This window comes from Pipra filicauda, unplaced genomic scaffold (assembly GCF_003945595.2).
Source record: "Pipra filicauda isolate LSUMZ 115617 unplaced genomic scaffold, ASM394559v2 scaffold183_size1465899_pilon, whole genome shotgun sequence".
NCBI lineage: Eukaryota > Metazoa > Chordata > Aves > Passeriformes > Pipridae > Pipra > Pipra filicauda.
In genome coordinates, this window is record NW_024104291.1 from 326,011 (window position 1) to 351,802 (window position 25,792).

Below are 25,792 nucleotides of genomic sequence, written 5' to 3' on the forward strand. Positions count from 1 at the left end.
TCACAAGTCTCAGATGTAGTTTGTCAGTTAATGCAATCTATGTACTGCTCACAACAGGCATTTTACATGGTGACCATGCTTTTCTGGAGGCCAGGCTGGTTAAACAGCCCAGTTGTCTGTGCTCTGTACAGGTTGCCATCAGTGCTGGAAAGTTTCCCACATATTTAATTTGTGAGTTTAACCCGACCCTCAGGTTCCAAAACAGAACCAAAAGGCTGTCTGCCCCAGACCTTTCAGACCCAGACATGAACAATGAAGAACTGGAAGCAGTTCCTGAGGACTCCTCCTTGCAGATGGTGTCATGACTAATGGGTGTTGCAGGGCACTGGTAAAGACCTCTGTGGGCCAGTATTTATTTCCATTTTCCTCATTGTATGAAGGGAAGGAAAAGGCAAAATCATTAGCTCATTAGTGGTTGCTGGCTGGTGGTAGTGTTTCTACAGTGCTTCCTTACACACATGCAAGGATTTGCTGCCATTCTCAAGCCAAACCTAAGGAGATCCATATCCCCATAATCTGATCCAGAGCTACTGAGCTCTGTCCCAAATGACAGCACTGCCTGCTGTGTGCAGGGTGAGCTCTTGCTGCAAGCTGCACAGCAGCAATCCATCTCCAGCTGAAACAAAGGGATGCAAGTGACAAGTGATCAGGACCTGGCCTGGGTCACTGATCAGCAAAGTTCTCACTGTTTTTTTTACCATGAGAAGTCTGTTTGGTCAGGTGCCTCCATGGCAACCTTGCAGGAGAGGATGTTCTGAACTTGTGAATGAGAGCCAAAGTGGCTGCTATTGCCTAAGGGGCACTTGGCACAGTGCACCTTATCGCTTACCACCGCCTGTGCGCAGTCCCAGGAGAGAGGGAGAGGTGGGGAGAGGCTGGCTCCTCCCCCCATCCCACCTCTTCATTTAGGCTGTCCTAGAAGAAATTAGGACACCCCCCCCCCCCAAATTAGTCTCAGTGATTTCACAGGAAGAGAGCCATTGGGCAGCAGGAGTCCCCAGGATGAGGATAGCCATCCTCCTGAGCCTTCTGTTCCATGCTGCAGCTGCTTTTCACCAACTGTGAGTGATGCTGAACTCCTGTTTCAGTCTCTTTCATGAAGGCATCAGTCTAGGTAGATGGAGCATGTCCCATGCTATCAGTTCTTGTGCTTCCTGCTCTATCAGATCACCCCAAAGGGTAGCTGAGTCATTTGCCTTGCCTCTCATGCTTTAGATTAACTCCTACATGTCAGTGCAAGCCAGCTTTTTGGGGGACTTCCAAGTCAGACCTTAGGCCCAGGGACTTCTAAAGACTGCATGGGATGCTTTTTGGGAGTTCAGGACGTTACTGGAGTAAGAGGTTTGAAAACGGTTATAGGGCTATACTTAAGCTAATCAATCCTGAGATTAGCTCAGCTGGTTAGAGCATGGTGCTGATAACACCAAGGTTGTGGGTTTGATTCCTGTATGGGCCATTCACTTACGGGTTGGACTTGATGATCTTTGTGGGTCCCTTCCAACTCAGAATATTCTGTGAAAGCAGAAACTGTTTCTCAAGTTTTAGTGATGCAATCACTTTGCCGCATTCACCGTGGCACACTGGTGAGGAATTCTGCAGTAGTGGGCCACAGCAGGGAAGATTTTTTGCATTTCTTGAGCCTTCAAACTGATGCCACCTCTGATATCTTCCCCTGACCCAGACATTACTTGGTGGTAATCCCTGCAGCTCTCCGCTACCCATCCACCCAAGTTGCCTGCATCCATATCACCTGTCATGAAGCAAAGCTTCAAGTGAACCTGGTCTTGGAGCACTCTGCAGGACGTGAACTCTTAATGCAAGAAACCATCCAGAAGAAGAAGACCTTCCTGTGCACTAAGTTCTGGGTGAGCCACCCTAGGCAAATGCCATTACTGATTTTCCCTTCAGGAAATCTCTTGTGTCACCAGGGGTGATGTGGAAGGGGTCTACTTTGTCTTGGTGTGAGCTGGTTAGGAAGAGGAGTGGGTGGTGCCTAGAGATGCATAGCCCAGCACAGTATCTGTTGGTTAGCACTGAATTTCCTTTCTGAATCTCATTTTTAAATGGAATTTACATTTGTTAAAATCTACCACAGTTCTGGATACATAAGAAGAACTTACCTGTTTCCTTCTCTTCCATTACAGACCAGATGAAGCAGCTTTAGCTCTTCTCTGAAGGACTTGTGCAGGTCTGCAGCTAAAGCTTGGGGAAATGGTGTTTTGCATGACGTACTGCAATTTCTGTAGTACCTGAAGTCAGGCAGCAACTGAGCTCTTGGGAGCTACTGAAGACTAGTTGGATGGAAATGGATGTGCTTATTGTTTTTAAACAACATCTTAGATGTTATTTAATGTTGGTGAGAAGTTAGCAAAGATCTAGGATAAGGCAGACATCTAAAGAGTATCCCTTCTATTATACTGTATACTCTGTGCTGAGGCTGCTGGAGTCTTTGGCTGCCAGAGTCAGGGAGACTCTCTAGTTGTGTTTCCTAATCTGGATTTCTAAATTGTGCGTGCTGGGTAGTTCTGAAGGCCTAGTATTTGAGGCTGTGCTACACCTCGATCTTTCTCTTTTGGTTCTGTTACCATCTCCCACCTTTCTGTCATCTGCCCATCTTGCTGAGCAAGTTTGAAGACTCAGAGGTGTCAGGCACCTGCTTGTCACCAGTGGGAAAAAAGGACAGATTCCATGACATGCAGGGCCTCCTGCTGTCATGTAGGACTGAGTGAGATCTGGATGTGATCTGGATCCAGAGATTGGAAGAAGTGTCCTGGGACAGCTGGAAGGAACTGGTTAGTTCTTCCACTTTACTCTCAGTTCCTACTCAGGGCCCCCAGAAGATTACTCAGTGCCTGTGTGCTCTTCTCTCTCTGTCTGTATAGGTTGCACCTCCAGCTGATGGCACAGAGGAAATTGCCACTGTCAAACTGACCATCACAGGCGAAGGGGTCAATATTGAGGAGAAGAAAAAGGTCCTGATCTGCAAGACCAGGAGTGGCACCATCATCCAAACAGACAAGCCCATCTATCAGCCAGGGCAGACAGGTGAGGTGCAAATGGGAGGAACTGTGGGCCCTAAGCTTTCTGCTGGTTACACCATGTGGAAAGCCAGCAATTACCTGAAATGCATGAACAGTCCTAGCAGAAGGCTTTGAGACAGTGTCTCTTGCTGAGTGATGTTTTCAGTGGCTCTGATGTCCAACTTATGATGACTCTGAAGTTGCAGGAGGCAGTAGGATAATGATAACCATGTTCATGATATCTTACATGTGGGAATGTTAGTGTCACATGGTGCCACAAATGTGTCTAGAATGGAGACAGGAGATGGGGAAACAGATGGAGCAGGGGTTTGTAGGGAAGAACTGACATCTGATAAATATATTCCCTGATTTCCTTGCCTTCAGTGAAATTTCGCATTGTGACTCTGGATGAGGAATTCGTTGCACTGAATGATTCGGTAAGCCAGGCCTGGGGCACTATGGAAAAGACTGCCTTGTACTTTCTTTCTACCCTGCTTGTCTGCTAAAGCTCCAGCTCTTCCACATTCATCCCTGGGCCAGGCCTCATGGGTGTCCAGGGGGGAATAGTAACTCAAATAAAAGCTGGTAACTCAGGAAGATGGCAGGGGTGTACATGTCTCTTGCTCGTCTTGGTAGAATAGTCATGCAAGCACAAGCATGTGACATACTGATTCCTGATGTGGTGGTGTCAGGTGGGGAGTGAATAGTTTGTAAGTTGGATTTTCCTTGTTGTGGGGAAGGGTGCTCTTAATCTGGCCCCTACAAACTGGAACATGGGAAATGCTGACTAGACATTAGGACAAGCTTTTTCATTGCAAAAATATGGAAACGTGTCCAGAGAAGGCATTTTCATCATTGGAGATGTGCAGAACCCAGCTAGAGAAGGCTATGGGCACAAAGACATGCTTCAGCATGTTAGACTAGATGACCTCCCGAGTTTCCTTCCGAACTCTGTGATCCTATACCTCTGTAACTCCCGTGAGACTGCAGGTGCACCAGAGCTAGGTCTGTTTGGGTAGTGACTTTTCCTGAGTTTTTCTGCCAGGAAGTCATTAGCAAGTGCTGGGTGGTCTCCAGATTGGTTTTTCCTTTCCCTTTCTTCAGACCTTACAGTAAGGAACCCACCTGGTATTTCTCCTTTTTGGTGGCATTTGTTTTGCTTTGTATTGTTGTCAGGGCTCTAAATTTCCAAATCACTAGTTGTACATCCTTCAGAGAGGGCTCTGCATCTGAAGTGCCTTGTGTGTGATGCTGGCATGTATTTCTCCCTTCTAATATTTTTTTCTTTTTCCCTCCCCAGATTTCTTTGTTTCTCCAGGTGAGTGATGCTGAAATCCAGTGTTAGAGTAATGATGATGGCAGTCATTTCACTGGGCTATTCATATTCAGTTTCTGGTAGTTTTACAGACCTATGAGTGGAATAGTAGACCTTTTTTGTTGTTAGATAGTAAATTCTTAAGCTAACATACTCCTTCAGCTTCTTTTTTATGCACTTATTTGAGGTTATGCTCCCAGTTACTTCAGTGGAAAGCTCAGTTGTTCTAGACTTGCGGGAGTATATAGACAGATAACTTAGATGTTTATGTAAGAAAGTTAGAACTGTGAAAAATCTTTCCTTAAGATTGGAATTTAAATAAATGTAGAAAGAGACTCAGATACTGGGAGCAGAACCTAGGCATTAGAGTATCTTCAAAATTTCATGATTAGTCTATATCAAACCTCATTCCTTAGCTATAGAACCTGGTAGTCTACAGGACTGAAATCCTAAAGCTCAATTTCTGTAGGATGTGGACCGGTGAGGAACAACTGTTTCTATCTTTCCTGTGGGTGTAGGACCCTAAGAACAACCAGATAGAGCAGTGGCTGAATGTGGTCCCTCAAGATGGCATTGCAGATCTGTCTTTCCAGCTGAGTGATGAGCCTCTGCTGGGAACATACGTCATCAACGTAACCAGCGCAAAAGCATATGGCAGCTTCTCTGTTAAGGAGTATGGTATGAGCATGTGGGGATTTGTCTGAGCTGCAGGGGGGACCTCGTACTCTTGAACTAGGAAGCTGGGTGTTTATTCCTTGATAACCATCCTGGGAGCAAATGGGACAAATAGTAGCATCTGTCACAGAAAAGAGTTGAGCTGAGGCTCAGAGGAGAGACCACTTTGGGACCTTGGGTCAGTGCGTGGGAGGAATGTTGTGCATGACCCCAGACCTTTGACACAGCTTATTCCTGCAGATCTTAGACAAAGCAAGATAATTTAGGATAGGCTTTGCCAGTGAGTATGAAGTCCAGTGCCATCTAACTTCACTTTCATTCCCTAATCAACTGTGTTGGGAGACTAGTTTTCTCTCACTGCAAATAGCTGTCAGAAGTGCAGGTTCATGGACATGTTTGGTTTTACTTTGGAAAGGAGCAATCAACCAGAGCCTATATACAAATCTTTTAAAGACACGACAGAAATATTCCCTTTCTGTTTCTCACCACCTTCCTTCTTCATTTCCTGTCTCTTATTCTACCATAGTCTGTCTTCATGTTAATTCTCTGTGAAGGCTGTCCCTGGCCTGTGTTTCCTACAGTTCTCTGTTTTTTCCTTCCAGTGCTGCCAAAATTCGAAGTGATCTTTGAGGCACCAAATCAGATTTATGCCCTAGATACAACCTTCCCGCTCCGGATATGTGGCAGGTGAGGATTCTCATTGGAGGGTTGTCCCTGTGTTAATTCCTGGCCTGATGAGCACTTCAGTTACAGGAGGCCAGAATCTTCCATGGCCACTGTTTGCACCCTGATGCAACACAAAAAGTTCCTATAACTATTATTCTGATACTCTAATGCCCCTTTTCTAAAAACATTCCACAGGTCTCTACGCACAAAATCTGGGGGAACAACCTACCCTTTGACAAGCAGCCATTTTTTAGGTTTTTTTGCAGATGCATAGTAGATACTTGGTGTTCATCTGCAGAACAAACCCATAGGAAATGAAGGAAAGCTTTTCCAGATTATGCTCTAGTGGAAACTAGAGAAATTCGAAAACAAATTGCCCCAGATACAGTCCAAGGACAACACTAGAGATAGCCTCATATAAAGATGCTTTCTTAATGAAAGGCACTTGCTTAATCACACACGTTTCTGCCTGTAAGAGATGCATGCCTTCAGCATATCCTGGGGTTATTGCAGGTGTTGCTGATGTGTAGTGCAGAGCTCTGTGCTGAGTCAGCACCTACAACATTCTGGTTTCCCAGAACAGATTAATTTAGCACTAATTATATCACAGAGCCCTTGATCTCCCATCACTGCAGTGCCCTAGACTGACCCTGCTTTACTGGGTCAGGACTCCTGGGCCTGTTACATGGCTGCCACTCTCGAGCTGTATTGTGAATATCTGTGAGTAAGTGGTCTCTGGGGCTACGCAAAGCAAGCCCTGTGTTCTCCCACTGTGTATGGCTGTCTCTTCCTTTCCCTGCTTCCCCAAACAGATACACCCATGGGAAAAGCATCCAGGGAATAGTTCATGTGAACCTTTGTCAGAAGATAGCCCCGTTCCTGCCCAGTGCTTCAAAACCCGATCTCTGCCACAAATTCAACAACCAGGTGAGATGCTCAGGAAGAGATGAGCCGTATTCAGAGACTTTTGTGCTAGTAAGGCAAGGCTGCTGAAAGCTTTTGCTGAAGTAATAGTGATGTTACCCAATTTCTTTAGCTGCTTGCTCAGTATTCTACTGTGCTGCTTCTCAATAACTGTGCCTGATGATTATGAGTGGGCTTGCATCGTGCCTGCTCCACATCCTGGACTGCTGTGCCACACACCCCTGAGGGCAGGGGTTTTGCAATGCTGTTTCTGCACCATTTTGATAATTTCTAGCCTTCTGCCTTGCTCAAACTTGTTTCCTCTCTCTGTACTTTCAGACAGATGAGGCAGGTTGCTTCTTCACAAATGTGAGTCTGTCCTCCTTCAGTCGAGACTTTCGGTATTATCAGGACAGCATAGTTGCAGAGGCCTCGCTGGTGGAGGATGCCACAGGTAATTCTGGAAATGTTTCTGGTGGCTGGGAAGTTGCACTAATCTTACCAAAAGCGCTTTTGAAGACTTTCAGGCTAGCCAGAGATCTGAGCTTTCTGAGCCCCTTAGGGCCTGCTATCAAACCTCACAGATACAGAGCCAGCAATTCCTGATGGGATGACACACTCATTCTGAGTGCCTGCAGTCTCAAGTGGTGAAGCTCTCTAAGGGCTAGAAGTTAAGTGAGAGGAAGACTAGATACCCAGAGTTGTGGGCAGATCACCATCATGATATGAAATGTGTGTGCAGCTCAGCATGTCCATTAGTACTACCAGTGGGTCACCCTCCAGGGAAATGGCTGAGGGGTGCTTGGCTTTCTTACTCCTTCTCTTATGTTTCTGTTTTGCTGCTTTCATTCAGAGATACAAGTCAATGCTTCCCGCAAATTACTCATCTCCAGGATTGGTGGGATGGCCTTGTTTGATGATGTGAATTCTTACTACCACACTGGAGAGATGTACAGGGGGAAGGTAATTCACAGTTACAGTCCTTTGAAGGAGAGAATGTGAACAATGCTTTCATAGTGACTGTTGTCTATTGTCGTTTCTGACCTCACCTTCAGCCAGGGGTTTGAGCCAGAGACAAAACTCTTGAATTGTCAAATGTGAGAATAACACCCAAGACTGACATTTGCCAAATAAGCCATGAGTAGCAGCAGCTATGGGCATCCATATGTGGAGTCCAAACCCAAATATTTGGAATCTCAGCAGCCAGGAAGCCTTTTTCTGTGAAGGAATGGAGAGCATCAGAGGCTGGACCAGATGACCCACTGTGGTCCCTTCCAACCTTACCTATTCTGTGATTCTGTGATTCTGTGAATGAACATGGTACCACAAGTGATAATGTGACATGACCAGTAGCGGTGTTGATAATCTTATTAGTGACTGAAAGGGTGATCTTGCTGGCTTTGGAAATGCTCCTCTTGACTTGGAGAAGCAGGAGATTCTGTCTGCTAATTAGACTTTTCTGCACTTCTCTTGTTCACCACGATGTTCTCAGATTAAAGTCCTTGACTACCGAGGCAAGGCATTGAAGCACAAAGAAGTCCTCCTTGTACTAAGCAGTGGTGAGCGGCAATTTAAGGAGAAGTACATTACTGGAGACTCTGGGACAGCTTCATTTAGCCTGGACACAACTGCTTGGAACAGCACCTTGGTCTCCCTGGAGGTAAGTGAGGAAGACTCTGTCTTGTGGCAGGGGAAGGACAGTAGTTCCTGAAACACCTCAGCTTGTTCTGGATCTTGGCTTCCTCTGAGAGCTTATTCTCCAGGTCCCAGTTGCTTTTCTCTTGAGATCTCCACACAGAGACCTGTGCTTTGGTGTTGCTCAGATCATCTTACCGAGGTGCAGCTATGGTGATTTGCAGCTAACTTACTTAACTAGGGAAATTAACTTGTTCAAGTTTTTTGTCTCACCAGGCAAGTGTCCTGCATCAAGATTTGGATAGAGAGCCTGGGACAATTGATTTGAGTTACCAGCGAGCCTCTTATTTCATACGTCCATTCTACAGCACCAGCAGGAGTTTCCTCTCTATTGTCCATGTGCCAGAAACAATGCCCTGTGGCAAAAAGGAGTCTGTCCAGGTGGACTTCAGAATTTATGGGGAAGACCTGGAACATGGGCCCAAGCGCGTCATTTTCTCCTACTTTGTGAGTTTCTGGGGAAGTGCTAGTGGGTGACAGCTGAAAGCACAAGATCAGCAGCTCTTAGAGATTCAAGCCTGATATTTGATAGATTTGGCTACTGAGCTACCCAGGACGGGTAGCTCATCCAGTTATCATGGGGCTGGATCCAGGTTTCGATTCTGGGACTGCAGTAATAGCAAGGAAGGCAGAATCTTTCTTTTAGGCTCTGCACAGGTGCAGGGCAGGTGTTGAAATTACCTGTCCTCCCTCGAGTCTCTTCATCCCCTGAACTGTCCTTACTAGCCAAGAGCAAATAAAGGTAATATCTCTTTCCCCACCTCCACCTAATCTCCAATTTCAGGGTTACTTTGAGCTTCACAGTGATCTCAAAGACTATGTAACTATGTGACTGTCCCCTTCTGTATTCTTCCCTAGGTCACAGGGAAAGGAGGGATAGTCCATGCAGGTCAGAAGACTATTTGGGTTGGGCTTCCAAGAAGTAAGTGCATTCCTCAGTTTCATGTTTAGCAAGCACTCAGTGGTCTGTGGCATCCACTCCTGTGGTGTAAGCCTCTTTGTGGTGTGGAGGTGGCTCACTACTTCTCTGTTGTATCAGAGCAACATGCTTTTCCAGTTTTCTTGTTTCCTTTACCCTCCTGCTTTGAACCAAGAGAAGAATGCTCAGCATTTCCCAGCCCATAGGCTCATCCTCTGTTGTCTTCATTTTCAAAGTCTCCTTTTGCTGCTCCTGCACGTGGCATGAAACTATAGCCTTACCCTCCATGGAAATTGGGTCTACAAATAATCTGAGTAGTTAGGATGCCACAATTTATAATTTTGATGGGTGTTGACCCACTGTTGCTTACCTCTTCAGCTCTTATTTTTTCCGACCTGAATTATAGGTGCTTTGGGACAAAGGTCACCTCTTCTTTGGTTACAGGATGGGAGATGTTTGGCGATGGGAGACTTTGAAAGATATCTGACACTTTCTTTGTGGAACCAAGCTTGAACTCCAAAGTACCTTTTCATGTCCTTGAGGCGATGAACAGAACCAGGAAGAGTCTTTTGCTAGTCTTGAATGCCAGATTCAGAGATGTGCTGATTGTTTCAGTGGTCTCCAAAAATCTCCTCCATCATGAAATACTTGAAGAAAGGAATTAAACAGGCACATGCAGAATGACAAAAGCTGATGAGAGTCTATTTTCACTACCAAATCTACTTTCTCTTATTCCCTCCTTCTCCATCTAGTGCTGGAAGGCTTCTTCTCCATCCCTCTTACCTTCAGCTTGACCTATGCCCCAGCTCCGAGACTAGTTGTTTATGTTATCTTCCCTAATGGAAAAATCATTGCTGATTCTGCCACTTTCAGTGTCTCCACGTGTTTCAGAAATAAGGTAGGATTTGTGTCTGAGGCGATGACTAAATATGTTGTAGTGTATGTGCCTGTTGCAATGAAAGGAGAGACTGTGTAGCTGTGTGTGGCTGATACTGTGTGGGAAGTTGTCATGTGAACTGCAGTTGGTGGATGGTGAGGTGTACTGTGATGTACGGAGCAAGCGTGTGCTGAGCATTGAGGGGGCTGCCGCAATGTTTGGGAAAGGCAGGGAATTGCTGTCTGTCTCCATAGGCATGTATAGGAACTGCAGCCTAGTAGGATCATAGCCCAGCACAGCACAGGTCATTAGTGTGATTCCCGGGAGAGCTCAGGGCTGCTCTGCTGCTGCAGTAGACACTTAGAATTGTTAGTATATGGTGCTGGGATGACATCTGAAAGTGGATGATGGAAGGTTCTGGCCATCCTGAAAACACCGAGTGCTTGTGGTTGTTTTGACATCCATGGGAATCTGCTTTCTTGGCTGTCTTGCACTCCAAAGATGAACTTCTGAGGACTGGCATTACCCCTGCTCCACAGCTCCACAGCTGTTTGTCTGCTGTAGACAGTCAGATTCAAGCAAGAACAGGAAGAACTTCAGAAAACTGAGAACAACCCCAGAAAGAGCTTGGGAATAAGGACTAGGTTTATTTTTGATCTGAGGCTCCAGAAGAAAGGGCTCCAGAAGACAGCTGTGTGAGGTGTGTTATCATGGCTGGCTGGTTTGCTGGATAAAGAGAGCACCGTGTTCTGATTCCACGGGAATATCTCCATGCAGACACTGATGGTTCCCCTTGTGCTGTCTGTCCTATTAGAACCTCAGCGTGATGTTTTTTAGATACCTTCTGGGGGTTCCTGGGAGGTTCCTTGGATTTCTGTCCAAGGCAAGTTTTTGGAAACTCTCTTCACATAGGTCCCTTTGCTGCTTGGGAAGTGGTAGGGTGGCCAGCATCAGAAATATCATTCAGGTATTGCTTGCATTCTTCCCATCCAGGTGGAGCTCAGTTTCTCAAAGCCAGAGGCTGTTCCTGGTTCACAGGTTGGTCTCCACCTGCTGGCAGCTCCTGGATCCATGTGTGCTGTCTGGGCTGTGGATCGAAGCACCCTTTTGACTAAGCCAGGAAGAGAACTCAGCAGCCACTCGGTGAGTGAGCCTGCTCTGACTTCTTCCCTTCCCTCATAATGACATGAAGAGGGAGGGAGGCCATTGCATCTGTGCAGAGCTTATCTCCAAGAAAATCAAAGCACGGCCCAGAGGGATCAGCAGCACTCTCAGCATGTCATGGCTAGGGATTAGGGGTTAAGAAAGAGGTTGAGCATCACTCAGGGCACCAGTGGTAAGACAGCTTCTGTTGTTCTATCTTGTGTTCAGTTCAGTGGGCTGTGCTGGCAATGTCAGAAGAGAGCCTGGGAGGAGTGACAGCAGGCCTGGGCTTTCTGGAAAGTGTTCATGCACAGTAACCAGAAGCAGTTCAAACAGGCTTTGGATGTATGACAGGAAGAGAATGGCAGGTTTAATTTGTGCTGATTTTATTTTCTGCTTTTTCTTGCTTTCTCAGATCTATGGGTTGTTCCCATCTGTTTATAACTCCAGGTATCCTCACCAAGTGTCTGAAGATGATCGTTCATGTGGGTTCCCAAATGCTGATGAGCCTGATGTGTTTACAGCATTCAGGGTAAAAGTGGTTGATTTGGCGGGCTGAGATAATTTATGAACTGAGGGGAGTGTAGCCCCCTGACTTTACCAGTATCCTGGGGATGCTGTTATAGACAGCACAGGGAACCAGGTGCAGTTTAGGCCCTTGTAACTCACTTGTTATTTGAATAAGTGACTTGAAATGTTGACTCAGGAAAAAATTTTGTGTGGTTACCACACTTTGGTTATGTGACTCAAGATGCCAAGGGTTATTGATTACTTTGACTGGATTTCACATAGTTTGTTTAAATCTCCACAGCATGAGCAATTGCACCTTGCAGGCTGAGAAGGCATGATATCTAAATGACCATGTGTTTGAAAAGGAATAAATTTGGCTGACTCAGGCCAGATGAATTAGCTCAGAAGACCTTGTTTGCCCATTGCTGAGAATCTGAATTATTCCCTCTTAAAATGAAGCAAGGGAATACTTTGCCAAGCCAGAGTGCAGCCAAGTCCCCACTGCGTGAGGGGACAGGAAGGCACAGGGCAGAGGGCACTGAGGAGAGGACAAACTTCTGGTGATTCAGTTCTTTCTTTTTCCCACAGGAAATGGGGTTGAAAATTATGTCCAACACCAATATCAGGAAACCCAGAGTGTGTCCAACCACATCACTGACAACTAAGCTGCAGAAAACAGGAGTGTTTATTTCTAGGCCCATGCTGATGTTTGCCCAGCCCCGTAAAGCATATAATAGTAAGCATTTGCCAACTGTTTCTTCTTACATAGGATGCTTAGTCTTTCAGGTGAAAGCAGTCCTGAGTATGAGCCAATCCTGTAATTGCAAATGGAGGAGAAAGAGTGTTCCCTGGCCCTAAACCTATTGTGACAGTGTGAGGCTGCCTGAGGCTCACAGTTTCTGAGATATTAGAGATCTGTCTGAATACCAGGTCCTATCTCTGAGGTGAGGGAATGGTTCATGTCCCATAGTGCCCATACATGCAAGTAAAGCCCAAAGCACCTCTGTCATTTGAAATGAAGCAAGATATTTTAAAATTTGGGACAGAACCTTCTGTTCTGATGCCGTGCTTTCAGAGAGCTGACTGGATTAGCTACAGCCTGCACTGTGCTGGAACTCTTCTGCTCTTATCCAGGACCTGAGGACACTGTGGTGACTAGGTCTTTGTTATTTCCATCAGAACATCTGACATCAACCTATCAGCCCATTATGTTTCCACTTGTTTCTTCAGCTGAAGAGAAAGTACACAAGCCTTTTCCCCAGACCTGGCTATGGGATTTGTATTCTGTGGGGTGAGTAAACTGAGCAGTAGGGGTTTAGTCTGGGTCATTTAGTGTGGCTGGGAGTGGCAGCAGATGCAGCTGAGTTTAGATCATAGGCAGCTGTGCAAGACACCTAAGGACATACGTTGTGGGGCTCATATTTGTCAGGCTGTTTCTTATTGGAGCTGATGTCTGTATTAAATGCATTTTCCTCTACCAGACAATCATACAGAAATGTTGTCCATCGATGGCAAATGGCTGGCATGGGAAGATAGAAAAGCAGGTGAAGTGCAGCAGAACAGCTTGGTTTACTGCCTCACTCTGCTTGTGGTAGCCCTGTGGGCTAGCATTTCCCAAACTGTGCTCACAAGTTGTATCCTGGTATTCAGGGGAAACTGATGTCCATAGAAGTCCTTCACAGGACTGGGAATTGTGTCCTGTGAGAAAGGGTCAGTGTACACACAGAGTCTGCTGAAGGAGCTTTTGGAGATTTTTCATCTCAGACTTCAAAATTTTCTTGTCTGCTGTTTGGAGACTGGAGTAGGCTCAGGCCAGATGCTCCCACATCTGCCCTCTCCAACTTCCACTGTCCTTCCAGATACAACCATCTCTTCACCCCCTAGCAGCAGATATCTCCCGTGTGGTTTGTCCACCAACCTGATCTGAGCCAGCAAAATGTCTCTATGTTGTGTGTGTTGCCTTTTATGTTCATGGCAAAAGTGAATGTTTTGACTCCAGTTACTGGAGTAAAATAGTATCACTGGCTTTAGGTAGGGCTGGTTTTATGTCTGCCATGGTAGCAGCCACAGAACAAAAAGCTGTGATGTGGGCACAGGGCAAGCCTCTGCCCTGTCTTCATGTTGGGCTTTAAGCTGTCAGTGTCTCACAGGACAGTGAATGGCAGCATCTGTGTCTTCTGCTAAGCACTACTGATGTTGGTCATGTTGCTCTTCTGATGTCTGGTTCTCCATCTGTAGTCCAAGAAGGATGAAATTGCTGACATCTCTAAACCATTTTTCGATGTGCAAAGGGCAAGCACTGTCTAATGTGATTGATGGCATCTTGCAGCCGTGTAACCTATTGACAAAAATGTTCTGTTGATGTAAGCCTCTGAGGCAGGGGTCCCAACTTCTGCAAGGCCTTACTTGTAACCCTACAAGGGCTGCAAGTTCAATAGGGCTCAGGGAATGGGATACACTGGAGAGAAGGACACAGACCAGGTCACCGGGTGTGCCGTACAACAACATTCAGTTAAATGCTTCTGTTGCTGTCTCTTTCTCCTCAGTCCCACTGGGAACAAGAATGTCACTGTCACTGTGCCTGACACCATCACTGAATGGAAAGCAGGAATGTTCTGCACAGGACATAATGGCTTCGGATTTGCTTCAGCCTCCAGTCTGCTTGTTTTCAAGCCCTTTCTTGTGGAGCTGCCACTGCCATCTTCTGTGGTCCAGGGTGAGACGTTCCACTTGAAGGCCACAGTCTTCAACAACTTGCAGCAATGCATGAAGGTAGGTGAGCCCTGATAGGCTCTGTGAGAAGAGTGGGAGATGGCTGAAATCCATGGCCTGTGATCATAGAATCATGGAATGATTTGGGGACCTTAAAGATCATCTAGTTCCAACTCCCCTGCCATGGGCAAAAACACCTTCCACTAGACAAGGCTGCTCAAGGCCCCATCCAGCCTGGCCTTGAATACTTCCAGGGATGGGGCATCCACAGCTTCTCTGGGAAACCTGTTCCAGTGTCCCACCACCCTCACAGGAAATAATTTCTTTCTAATATCTAGTCTAACCCTACCCTATTTCAGGTTAAAGCCATTACCCCTTACCCTATCACTGCATGCCCTTGTAAAAAGTCCCTCTCCAAGCTCTCTTTTAGCCCTTTGAGGTACTGAAAGGGACTCTAAGATTTCCCTGGAGCTTTCTGTTCTCCAGGCTGAACACCCCCAACTCTCTCAGTGTGTCCCCATAGCAGAGATGCTCCAGCTCCCTGATTATCTTCATGGCCTCCTCTGGACTCGCTCCAACAGGTCCACATCCTTCTTACTTTGAGGTCCTCAGAGCTGGACACAGAACTCCAGGTGGGGTCTCACCAGAGGAGAGGGGGAGAATCCCCTTCCTTGACCTGTTGGCCATGCCTGTTTTGATGCAGCCCAGGACACAGCTGACTTTCTGGGCTGCCAGCACACATTGATGGGTCATGTCAAGCTTCTTGTCTATGAGCACCCCCAAGTCCTTCTCCTCAGAGCTGCTCTGAGAATTAATTCTCCACTCAGCCTGTGTTTGTGCTTGGAATTGTCCCAACCCAGGTGCAGGACCTCACACTTGGCCTTGTTGAACTTCATGGGGTTCACAGAGGCCCACCTCTCAGGCCTGTCCCTTCCTAATTTCCCTTTTTAACAAATAAGGTCCCTTCCTTATTTCCCTTTTTAAAAACGGGAGCTATGATTTCCCTTTTCCAGCAGAGGGAACTTCACTGGATTGCCATGGGTTGTCAGATATGATGGATAGTGGTTTAGCCACTTCCTCCACCAGTTCCCTCAGGACCTGTGGATGTATCTCATCAGGTCCGACGGACTTGTGCACCCTCAGTTTCCTGAGATGGTCTTGAGTTTGATTGTCTCCTACAGCGAGTGGTTCTTCATTCTCCCGGTCCCTGCCTTTGCCTTCTGTGACTAGAGCAGTATGGCTGGAACACTTGTTGGTTAAGACAGAGGCAAAGAACTTGTTGAGTGCTTCAGCCTTCTCCGTGTCCCTGGTAACCAGGTCTACTGTTTCCTTCTGGAAAGGGTCTACATTTTCCCTAGTCTTCTTTTTATCACTACCATACCTATAAAAAAGGACCACTGCCTCCCTAAGATCTTGCTCTATGGTGAACTTGCCACTGGCTGCCACAAGAGAGGAGCCCCGAAGAGAAGATACAAGGACTCCCTGAAACAACATCTCAGCCCTGGCCATATCGATCACCACAACTGGTCTACTCTGGCCTCCAATCGGGAGGCCTGGAGACACACCATCTATAACGCAGCTGTCTCCTTTGAGAACACACACAGGATCACTCTTGAGGAAAAAAGGCAACGCAGAAAGAACCGTGTATTGCAGAATATACCATCTAAGGAGTCTTTCTGCTGTGCCTTTTGCAATCGGATATGTCTGTCACGTATTGGCCTCATAAGCCACCAGCGTGCCTGTAGCAAATGTGGATAGAACCTTCCCAAATCTTCGTTCGCGAAGCCTAGCCATGATGATGATGACCTATAAAAGCTTTTCTTGTTGCTCTTGGCATCCCTGTCCAGGTTACCAGGACTTTAGCTTTCCTAGCCTGATCCCTGGCTACTTAAACAATCTCTCTCTATTCCTCCCAGGCTACCTGTCCCTGCTTCTACCCGTTAGGCTTCCTTTTTGTGTTTGTGATGTTTGTTTATTACCATCTACCATCCCTGCTGCCCCTCCAGATCCAAATGACCCTGGAGGAGTTTGCACACTTCCAGCTGAAGCCATGCAAGGGCTGTGTCTACAGCAGCTGCCTGTGTGCCGGTGAAGCCAAGACCTTTCAGTGGAGTGTCACAGCTGACCAACTGGGTGAGAAGAACAGGAAGGTGGGGTGGTGAAATTGGGAAGGGATGAAACCAAGGTGGTTTTTACAATGTTTTGTAAAAGCTGACATAGAGTGAGGAGCTGGTTGCTTTGTTACCCAGAGAGTACTTGTTTGCATTCATCCTAAGGTCCTGATTACTTGCAAGTCTGTGCTAGGAGGTACAGAACCATATAGGACTCTGATCAAATTTTTTGTTGTCAACAGGTGATGTCTATTGTATTAATAGGAAGTGCTTCCTCAGAAGATGTTTTATGTACCTACATGTGTGTTATTTTCAGGGATCACGAACATCACCCTCCACACAGAGGCTGTGGCCACCAAAGAGCTCTGTGGTGAAGAGATACCATTTGTCCCAAAAGAAGGACAGAAAGACACAATTGTCAAACTCATTCAAGTCCGGGTCAGTGAAGCTGTTCTGTTAGCTAAACCTAAAAATGAGCTTTGTGCAATACCCGCATTTTGTACATGTTTTGGGAGTTACCCCTTGCTATTCAAAATGTGTAATTAGCATCTCAGGCCCTGAACTGGGCCCATCCGTGAGGGCTGATGGGTGTAGGAGGTAGAGGGGTGTCATCTACTTCATACCATGGAAAACTTTAAACACTCTTTTATGTCCTTGCTCCTGAGTTCTCTGCTGAATCTCACAGCATCAGTTTTGCAGACATTCAGAAGCGAAAATATTCTGAAAACGTGTGCTAATTCTAATATGAAGTTTCTAATATGAAGTGAAAATGTTTGACAGTAATTTGCATTTTTGTGTGGTAATAATGATATTCCCTCTGACTGTCCAGTCTGAACCAGGATTTTGTCCATATCTACTTCTAATCCCCTTGTAATCCTGTTTTTCTCCTGTGTGCTCATTAAAATGCTACTTTTCTGTGCTCCAACAGCCAGAGGGAGTTTTGGTAGAAAAGGCTCACAGCTCCATCCTGTGTCCCAAAAAAGGTAGAAGGATTGTTTTCTTCTTTCACCCTGCTTATCCCCCTCTTCCTGCCTAAACAGGTCCTGGATATTTCCACTTGTTGAAATATTTTCTCTGTCCGCTTGACAAAGCTACAGAAGCATACTTTATTTGCAGTGCCAGCTAGAGCTTTCCTCAAGGCAAGGATGTGGGGAGGTCCAGTCTTTTAGCATCAACACCCCTGACACTAATGTGGCAGCTTGAGGCCTTTTTCACCTGTGGGAAATAAAACCAGACTACTGAATATGGTGACACTGGAGGACATGGCTTAGACTTGCTGTTCCTGTCCTGAATTTTATGGTGTATGATGGGGCCATCAGCTAATTTTGAAAGCACGAGGTGCATTGAGATGACAAGCCTGCAACTGAAATCTAAAACAAGATGGAGTAACTTCTGTAGAGAAAAACAGGTGGCTTTGACCACTGAGAGTTTCCAGGAGAAAATCCTCTCAACCTCTCTATAAAGAGGGCTGTTAAGACAGCACAGTCACCATGAGGTGGATGGAAGAAGTTGAGGGTGGAATGGGACAGGGATTTTTTGAGGTGTTTTGCAGCCTCTGTGACAGGAAAATGGGAAGTTAACACAGAATAGCCTTGAACACTTTCTGTGTATCTTGAACACTGTTTTCTTCACAATCTCTTTCTTTTTGTCTTCTCCACACCTTATCCAACTGGTGTTAGGGAATCCAGCACAGGAGTCTGTGTCACTGATGTTGCCTCTAAATGTGGTTGAAGGTTCAGTCAGAGCCACCATCTTAGTCACTGGTAAGGAATTCAGCTATGAATCCCATATCTCTGAGTTTAGCCCTAGGAAGGCCCAAACCCAGACTCCCACACACCTCCTTTCTGAGGTTTCCAAGGCTCCACTGCTTTGTTCTTCTCATGTGTGTGGCTGCATTTCCTAATTATTGACAATCTAAAACACTTAGCGTGGGAGAGAGTGTTCTGTTAATGAGCTTGCCCTGCCAGGATGGGAATGTGTACAGTCCACATGAAGGGCAGGCACAGTGGAATTGATAAGCTGGCTACCAGTTACAGTGATAACTGATAACTAGGGGTGCCCCCACATTGCTGTGCTTGGGCTATCTTGTTTGGCGCACTGCTGGGAGCAGGTCACAGGTGGGAGGAGGTGAATCCCAAAGCCTACTGCCCAGGAGGTGATCAGAGTGCTTATGTTTTGTTTCAGGGGACCTCATGGGGACAGCACTGCAGAACCTGGACAACCTGGTGCAGATGCCCCATGGCTGTGGGGAGCAGAACATGGTGCTGTTTGCCCCTATTGTCTATATGCTGCAGTACCTGGAGAAGACCAGGCAGCTGACTCCTGAGATCAGAGAGAGGGCAACAAGATTCCTGCGCAATGGCAAGTACAAGAGACCCACCTTGCTCCTCTGCCTTCCCCTGTGTCCAGTAGTCTCAGATGCCTACTCTCCTTCCATCTGAAGCACTCAAACACCCCATTCCATTCACAGTGATTTGATTGCAAATACCATTCTGAGCACTAATGCCCTATCCTGTTTTCCAGGGTATCAGATACAGCTGCAGTATCAGCACCCTGATGGCTCCTACAGTGAATTTGGTACCAAGGATGAGTATGGTAATACTTGGTAAGCCCTGGGCTCTCTCCCTGCTGTCTACCTGATCTCTGACAGCCAGGAGGCTTCCAACAGGGCTTGCTGTCTTATTGGATCCAAAGTGTTCTAGAAGCTTTGTGGCTAGGGCACCCCAGGGGTAGGCAGTTGTTCTTGGGATGAACTGACTTGGACCAGCATATTAAAAATAGCATAATGGGTAAAGAGAGACCTACCAGTTTCAAACTCCTGCTTTTTTTCTTTTTTCTTAACTTCTGCTTAGATTCTTTCTTTCCACTCATTCTTCTTGCTTTTTCATGCACTCCATTTCTTTCTGATTCTCTCTTCCCTCTCTCAAGCCTTTTTTTCTGTTTTCCCCGATCAGGCTGACTGCATTTGTGGTTAAATGCTTTGTCCAAGCCAAGCCATACATTTTCCTGGACAAGAGGACCATAGAAGCTGCTCTGACCTGGCTGGAGTTCCACCAGCTTCCCAGTGGTTGCTTCAGAAATGTGGGCCAACTCGTTCACACATTCATGAAGGTAGGTGCCAGAGCACCCTGAAGGACAACACAAAGCAGTTCTTGTCAAGTGTACTGGTAACTGTTTAAGTTCATTTTCCTGTGTTGTTCTGCTTTCTTGTGAGAGAGCAAACCAGGGATAGGTGGGACCTGTTCTGAAAAGCTTCAGGTCTTTGTGTATTAACAGCCTTTTTGATGTTTATGCTTTTTTTTAGGGAGGGGTAGATGAGGAAGTCCCCTTGGCTGCCTACATCACTGCTGCATACTTGGAGGCAGGAGCAACACCAGAGGTAAATACTGGGATTCTTTGCCATGCTCTTGCCTTAAGATCTGAATCCTAAAGAGCTTAGTGGTATCACTGGGGCAGGCAACAGAGCATCTTGGAGAGATTTGTGGACAAAGTAATAGGATGGGCAAGGAAAATCTTACCACTTCTTGGGAAAAAGCCTCAACTATCCCTTGAGGAGGACATTGCTGGCAGGGAGAAGGTGAGATTAAACTACTGGGGGCCATTGGACTTCATGGCTAGATACTATGGCCATTTCCCAGGCTTTACTGCTCATTCCTGCTCCCCTCACCCCCCCTTCCTCCCATCCTCTTGTTAGCCCTACACAGCTGAGAGCTAATGGTGAGTTGTTCTGAGGAGGGGTGGGTAGAGCTGCTCCCACAGTCAAGTGAACAGACATAATGTAACTCCTAATACATTTTAGCTTCACAGAAAAGTCTGGGAAAGGAGTGCTGTAGGGCAGTTGGAACTGCATCCCTAAGAAATAACAATAAGAGGGAACTCTTACGATTGCTAAAGATTGTAGCTAATTACTAGACTGTGGTACTGGCAAGTAAAGAAACATTATTAACTGGATGGAGAAATGCAGTTGCTGTAGACATTGAGAAGTTAAGTTCTCTGGAAATCAGAAAAGGAAGTGAAAAAGCAGTGCTTTTCAGTGGAACTGAAAATAATGGGCTTGGAAAAAAAGGAAGACAGATGGAAATTAACCTTCTTTCTGGCAACAGGTGTCCTTCAGGTCACCTGTTTTTCACCATAAGGAAAATTGTTCACTATGAAGGTAAATTAAACACAGTCATTTTGGTCATCAGGCTGTGTGTAAGCATTTGCAGGTGTGTGGTTTCGCTTTTGTTGTGTTTGGACTTGGAAAGTAAGATGTGATGGTGTTATTCCAGCAGTAAGGATCTTCATTTCATTGAGAGAGCACCACTGAAGCCCAAGACCAGCTCAGGAGGGTGGTCTGTCCACCCACCTTGCGCCGAGGGCTGGAGACACTGCTTCCTGGTGCTGCACTGATACAAAGAATGCAGGCTTAAGCACAGAGTCACCTGGGTGAATGTATGGGGTACTTTCTGTGCTGGCATATGCTAATAATGCATCCTTCTGTTTGTGTCTCAGTGTTTGCCTGCCTCACAGGTGTTTGTCTGTGACCCACACCTGTGTAACTCTTTTCTGTAGAGCACAGTGGTGCGCAAGGCTCTGGGCTGTATCCTTCCTTCCCTCCCCAAAGCTGCCAGCACTCACACCCAGGCCCTGCTGGCCTACACCTTTGCCCTGGCTAAGGACTCTCAACGAACCCAAGAGCTACTTGACATGCTTGATCAAAAGGCAATCAGAGCAGGTATGGGAACCTCAGGGCCAGATGAACATCAGAGAAGGGACAGGTGACCTTTCTGAGCCCTTGGCTCAGAAGCTGGGTGTCTGGGAAGTAATGCATATGCAGATTATTGGCTTATTGGGTTTTGTGTATCATCTTGGTGTGGAATATGGAGTGTTTGGTATTGCAAAATACATAGGTTTTACACAGTTGACCCGGTGATGTGATGATCCAGCTAAGAGGAATTTACTCAATGGTCTTTGCAGACACAAGTCACTGTGTCTAAGAGCCTAGGGCAAAGGATTTCTTTCCTGACATCCCTCAAGGTCATCTACTACCTTCCTTTCCCAGATGGGCAGATCCACTGGAGTCAGACATCATCCAAGTACAGACACAGCACCAGCCCTTGGTCACAGCCAGTGTCTGTGGATGTGGAGCTGACAGCTTACATCCTCCTAGCCCTGCTCTCCAAGCCAAATATCACCGGGTCTGATCTCACCACGGCCTCTGGCATCGTGGCCTGGCTCACCAGGCAGCAGAATGCCTATGGAGGGTTTGCCTCAACACAGGTAACTTGTGGCCAGGGAGGGGGATGTTGTTTGGGAAAGAACCTCTGCAAAATATACACAAAATATATGCAAGAGCAAATGCTTTGAGGAGGGGAGCCTTTGTATATGGAGGTTCTCAGGATGCCGCGTTCAAGCGTCGTTGGGTCTCAGAGCTGCAAATCTAATTGTTGTTGTTTTTTCCTTTTCAGGACACAGTAGTCGCCTTGCAGGCCTTGGCTAAGTATGCAGCGCTGACATACAGCACACAGGGGGTTGCAGAAGTGAGGGTGAGGTCCCATGGAGGCTTTGGGAGGAAGTTCCAAGTCTCCTATCAGAACCGGCTCTTGGTGCAGGAGGCAGCACTGACAGAGGTCCCGGGCGAGTTCTTGGTGCAGGCCCATGGCAGCTGTTGTGTCTTTACTCGGGTAGGTTCCCACAGTTCCTGCTGTGACCACCCTCTTCTCATCATCTTATCAAAATCAGAACTCTCGATTGCACCTCTATGGAGGGAAATGTGCATTAACTGTGCTTTAATCCCAGCCTGTTGCCAATGCAATGAACCTGTATGTTGGAGGAGACAGAGACAGAACCTGTCCAAATGTGAGGACAAAGATGCTTCTATGGCTCTCAAGAGTACTGGAGGATGAAAATGTTGTATAGTGGTCCCACTAATGTGTGTTTTACATGCACAGTCTCAGTTGAAAGGTTGAGAAGGATCCCATGGAAGGATCATGGAAGGTTTCCAATCTGAATGACCTTTATTTTGGGTACTGGGTTGAGTGTCCTTGCTGCATATGGTTTATCCACTCACTATCCAGGGCCCAATCTTGAGGATTAGAGTAGCCAGTGAAAAATAAAAGGTGTGACAGATGATATCGAACTATCTGTGTCTTAGTCTGTCTTTTTGTCTCTCCCTGCAGATGGTGCTGAGGTACAACACACCCTCCCCACAAGACTCAACATCCTTTGCCTTGCAAGTGAAAACTGAGCCACTCAATTGCACCGAGGACAATGCACGCTCTGTTACTGTCTCTGTCAATGTCAGGTGACTCTAAAGATATTACCCCACTTGGGAGAGAAAACCTGGCATGGCTGGAGAGCTGAGGGGTGCTTCTTGGCTGCAGTGGAGGCACCAGGCAGTTTCAGCAGAAGGGCCAGAAGGAAGATGGAGAATAAAGACACAAGTGCCTCTGGGGATGGGGAAATGTTACTGAGGGCCTTGGTTCTTTCTGGAGAGAGGAGTACAAGAAGTGACTTCAGACTGGGGATGCTCAGAGCAGTGCAACTATCATCTGCCCCCTGTGAGAGGAGGCAGTGACTGCCTTGGCCCCAGTACTGGTTGAGCTACCTGGCTCAGGGTACTGCACACAGGGTATGGTGGTAGAGGGCAGGGTAAGCTGGGAGAGACTCTATTTTTAATCTTTGCCACCAGGTACAATGGGAAGAAATCCACTTCCAACATGGTGATTTTGGAGGTGTCACTGCCGACTGGATTTGTCCTGGCTCCAGGATCTGGAACGTCTGTAAGAAGCATGGAATCAGGATGGTGATGTGGTGTCAGTGGGACCATCCATGCCCAAGGAGAGGGGAAGGTTGCATGGGAAGGTTGCATAGGAACTTGTTGCCTGTCCCTCTCTTGAGCAATCTCACCATCACTTCCCCTCTGCCACACAACAAACTTTAATACTGTTGTCTCTTATCCTTGAGTCTTGAGGATGGTGATACTTCTGACCCAATTTGCTCAGCATATCCTTAATAGCTGAGTAACCTAGGTTCCTACCCTTAGGGTTTGCAGGAGCTGAATAGCCCTGCAGGGAGATCAACCTGAAGGGATAAGAGTACAAATAAAATTTGGAAGTCAGTAAATTGAGAATCTGCCTACTCAAACTCGGATAAACCTTATTGGGATGTCTCATGCTTGCCTTTCCAAAAACAAAACTAAATTGCTTCCTCTGCTCTCCTGTCCTAGCTGCAGCATTGGCACTCTGTGAGAAGAACTGAGAAAACACAAGAAGGTGTTGCCGTCTACTTGGACAAGGTATGTGTGTGCTACTAGGGAAGCTGCAGGAGTGGAGGGCACTGCCAGAGTTGTTGGGAAAATCTAAGACTGTGGCTAGCAAAGCAGGATGCTTAAGATTCATCTTGTGTACCAGCCTTTGACTCTACAGAGTTGTTACTATCAGCTAGTAGGATCAAATTTAGGTGAGGAATAAAAAGAGCAGCTCATAAATTAACTGCCATTTGCTTTTGTTCCCCAGTTGACCCATGTCTTTGACACATACATTCTGCGTCTGGAGCAGGAGATTGAGGTGACCAACCTGAAGCCAGGCCATGTCAGGGTCTATGACTACTACAGCCCAGGTCAGTGTGAAGCCATGGGGTCCCAGGGCTGCCTGGGTGTTTGCACTTGGCTCTGTGCAAGGATAACTCAGACCTCTCCTGTTCTGTTGCAGAGGAGCAGGCCCTGGCTGACTATAATATCTTCTGCATGTGAGGTAGGTGCAAGTCCCTTCCTCAGCCCCCGATACAGACCTGGCAACCTTGTGATGTTTCTTCTGCACCTCAGCTACCTCTCTCTGTCCCATTGGAGCCCCGTGTATCTCTGATTCATCTCTGATGATGTTCCCTTCATCTAGGACTATAAGTGAAACTCCCTAAGCAGAATTCATGGTACTAGTTCAGCCTACTCTGTTTGGGTATGAGGAGTCCCTTTTTTGGGGGAGGGGCTGAGGTAAAAAACAAGGATACTAGATCAAACCAGAGAAACCCTTTCCTTTAGAGTCCTTAGTGAGAGTGTCCTAGCTGTTAATCCCAAAGTTAATAATTTGGGTCACATTATTTGCTCTCTGGGTTACCCTCTCTTCTGCTCTCATTTCTCCAGGGACTTGGTCTGCTTCCTTACTGTCCACTGTTTCAACCCACAGGGATCCAACTAGTGCAAGATACCTGAGGGCAACAGGGCCGCTGCATTATTGCTTCTGGTATCACAGGACATGCATCACCTGGAAAGTGACATCTCAGTGGGCTTGGGATATTGGTGCTGGGACACATCTCAAGTTGGATTTCAGGACTAACTCCAGCCCAACCTATGCTGCTCATCCTGACAGCCATTACCTGGTGAATTCTTTGGGGTGTCTGATTAATTCTGATTGTTTTAATCCAGGGATTTTCTTGCTTGTAAAAAGAATGAAAGTAAAATATAAATCACAAATCTGGGTGCTGTGGTGTGTGTTTGGATTCTGTGTCACAGTTTACCTGAGAGAAGTGAGCAGAAGCAAACTCAGTATCTGAACCGCGTAACTGGCAATCATTTCTTCCAGCACTGGATTCCCCTCCAGCATCATTATGCAGCCACCAGTATAGGGTGAGGACTCCTAGCATGGAGACTGATCCCACTGAGCATCATTTACTGCACTCAAAGGTAGCTGAGCAATAAGGTCTTGGCTGATTCTGCACTTTACATGGATGTAAATCTACCCTGCTGTGTATCTCATGGACTATCTCTGTCCTTTTAGCATACAAAGAAGAAGGGGAGAATTTTAGTTTCTGCACCTCCTGTGAGGTGCACAGGACAATTCAAACACAACTTGTCAGGCAGGGATGGCACCCCAGTTGCCTAAAATTGGCTCTTAAAAGAAACCTCTAAGACTCAATTTATAAGTTTTAGCAGGCAGGCACTCTTTATTACGGCACACTGGAATGATTTCATGAGACTGGTTGCCCTGGGAATCAGTTTGCCAAAGTGTACACAGAGGCATCTTCGCTACAGCTTATATGTCAGCATTACATGATTCTTCATTTTTTGTTCCCTGCATTCCTGTTACATATTCATGACATTTCCCAACACTTATTAGCATATATACATATCCTTATAAGGTCTCTGAGGAGCTTCATTGAGGGACTTCAGTGGTCTTCTCTGTCTGGAACCCCCAGAGTTGTAAGTGACTGCCTTTATGAACTTTAAGACAACACACCTGGTTATAGAGTAACTTGGTGTTGCTTGGC

General features: G+C 46.5%; 1 protein-coding gene across 1 annotated transcript; it reads left to right on the forward strand.

Moving 5' to 3' along the window:
- Positions 1 to 1,456: 1,456 nt before the first annotated feature.
- LOC113989407 (alpha-2-macroglobulin-like protein 1) lies at positions 1,457 to 25,004 on the forward strand. The gene is made up of 35 exons (XM_039380008.1): positions 1,457 to 1,865; positions 2,883 to 3,045; positions 3,405 to 3,457; positions 4,321 to 4,338; positions 4,854 to 5,013; positions 5,613 to 5,697; positions 6,489 to 6,603; positions 6,919 to 7,033; positions 7,433 to 7,542; positions 8,072 to 8,239; positions 8,491 to 8,721; positions 9,133 to 9,196; positions 9,946 to 10,091; positions 11,064 to 11,213; positions 11,629 to 11,745; positions 12,312 to 12,459; positions 12,903 to 13,014; positions 14,270 to 14,495; positions 16,442 to 16,568; positions 16,863 to 16,984; positions 17,475 to 17,529; positions 18,226 to 18,309; positions 18,731 to 18,907; positions 19,070 to 19,151; positions 19,501 to 19,657; positions 19,851 to 19,925; positions 21,101 to 21,263; positions 21,591 to 21,808; positions 21,997 to 22,212; positions 22,708 to 22,832; positions 23,220 to 23,310; positions 23,757 to 23,825; positions 24,046 to 24,148; positions 24,241 to 24,282; positions 24,669 to 25,004. The coding sequence occupies exons 1-34, from the start codon at positions 1,815 to 1,817 to the stop codon at positions 24,279 to 24,281; spliced, it is 4,137 nt and encodes a 1,378-aa protein (XP_039235942.1). The 5' UTR covers positions 1,457 to 1,814; the 3' UTR covers position 24,282; positions 24,669 to 25,004.
- The last annotated feature ends 788 nt before the right edge of the window (positions 25,005 to 25,792 follow it).

What these genes read in the sequence shown, in the direction of transcription:
- LOC113989407 (XM_039380008.1), top strand. Translation starts at nt 1,815, where the DNA reads ATGCAAGAAACCATCCAGAAGAAGAAGACCTTCCTGTGCACTAAGTTC. An exon ending in TGGGATTTGTATTCTGTGGG is followed by an intron (nt 13,015 to 14,269) that starts GTGAGTAAACTG and finishes CTTTCTCCTCAG; the next exon opens with TCCCACTGGGAACAAGAATG. An exon ending in GAGGGTTTGCCTCAACACAG is followed by an intron (nt 21,809 to 21,996) that starts GTAACTTGTGGC and finishes TTTCCTTTTCAG; the next exon opens with GACACAGTAGTCGCCTTGCA.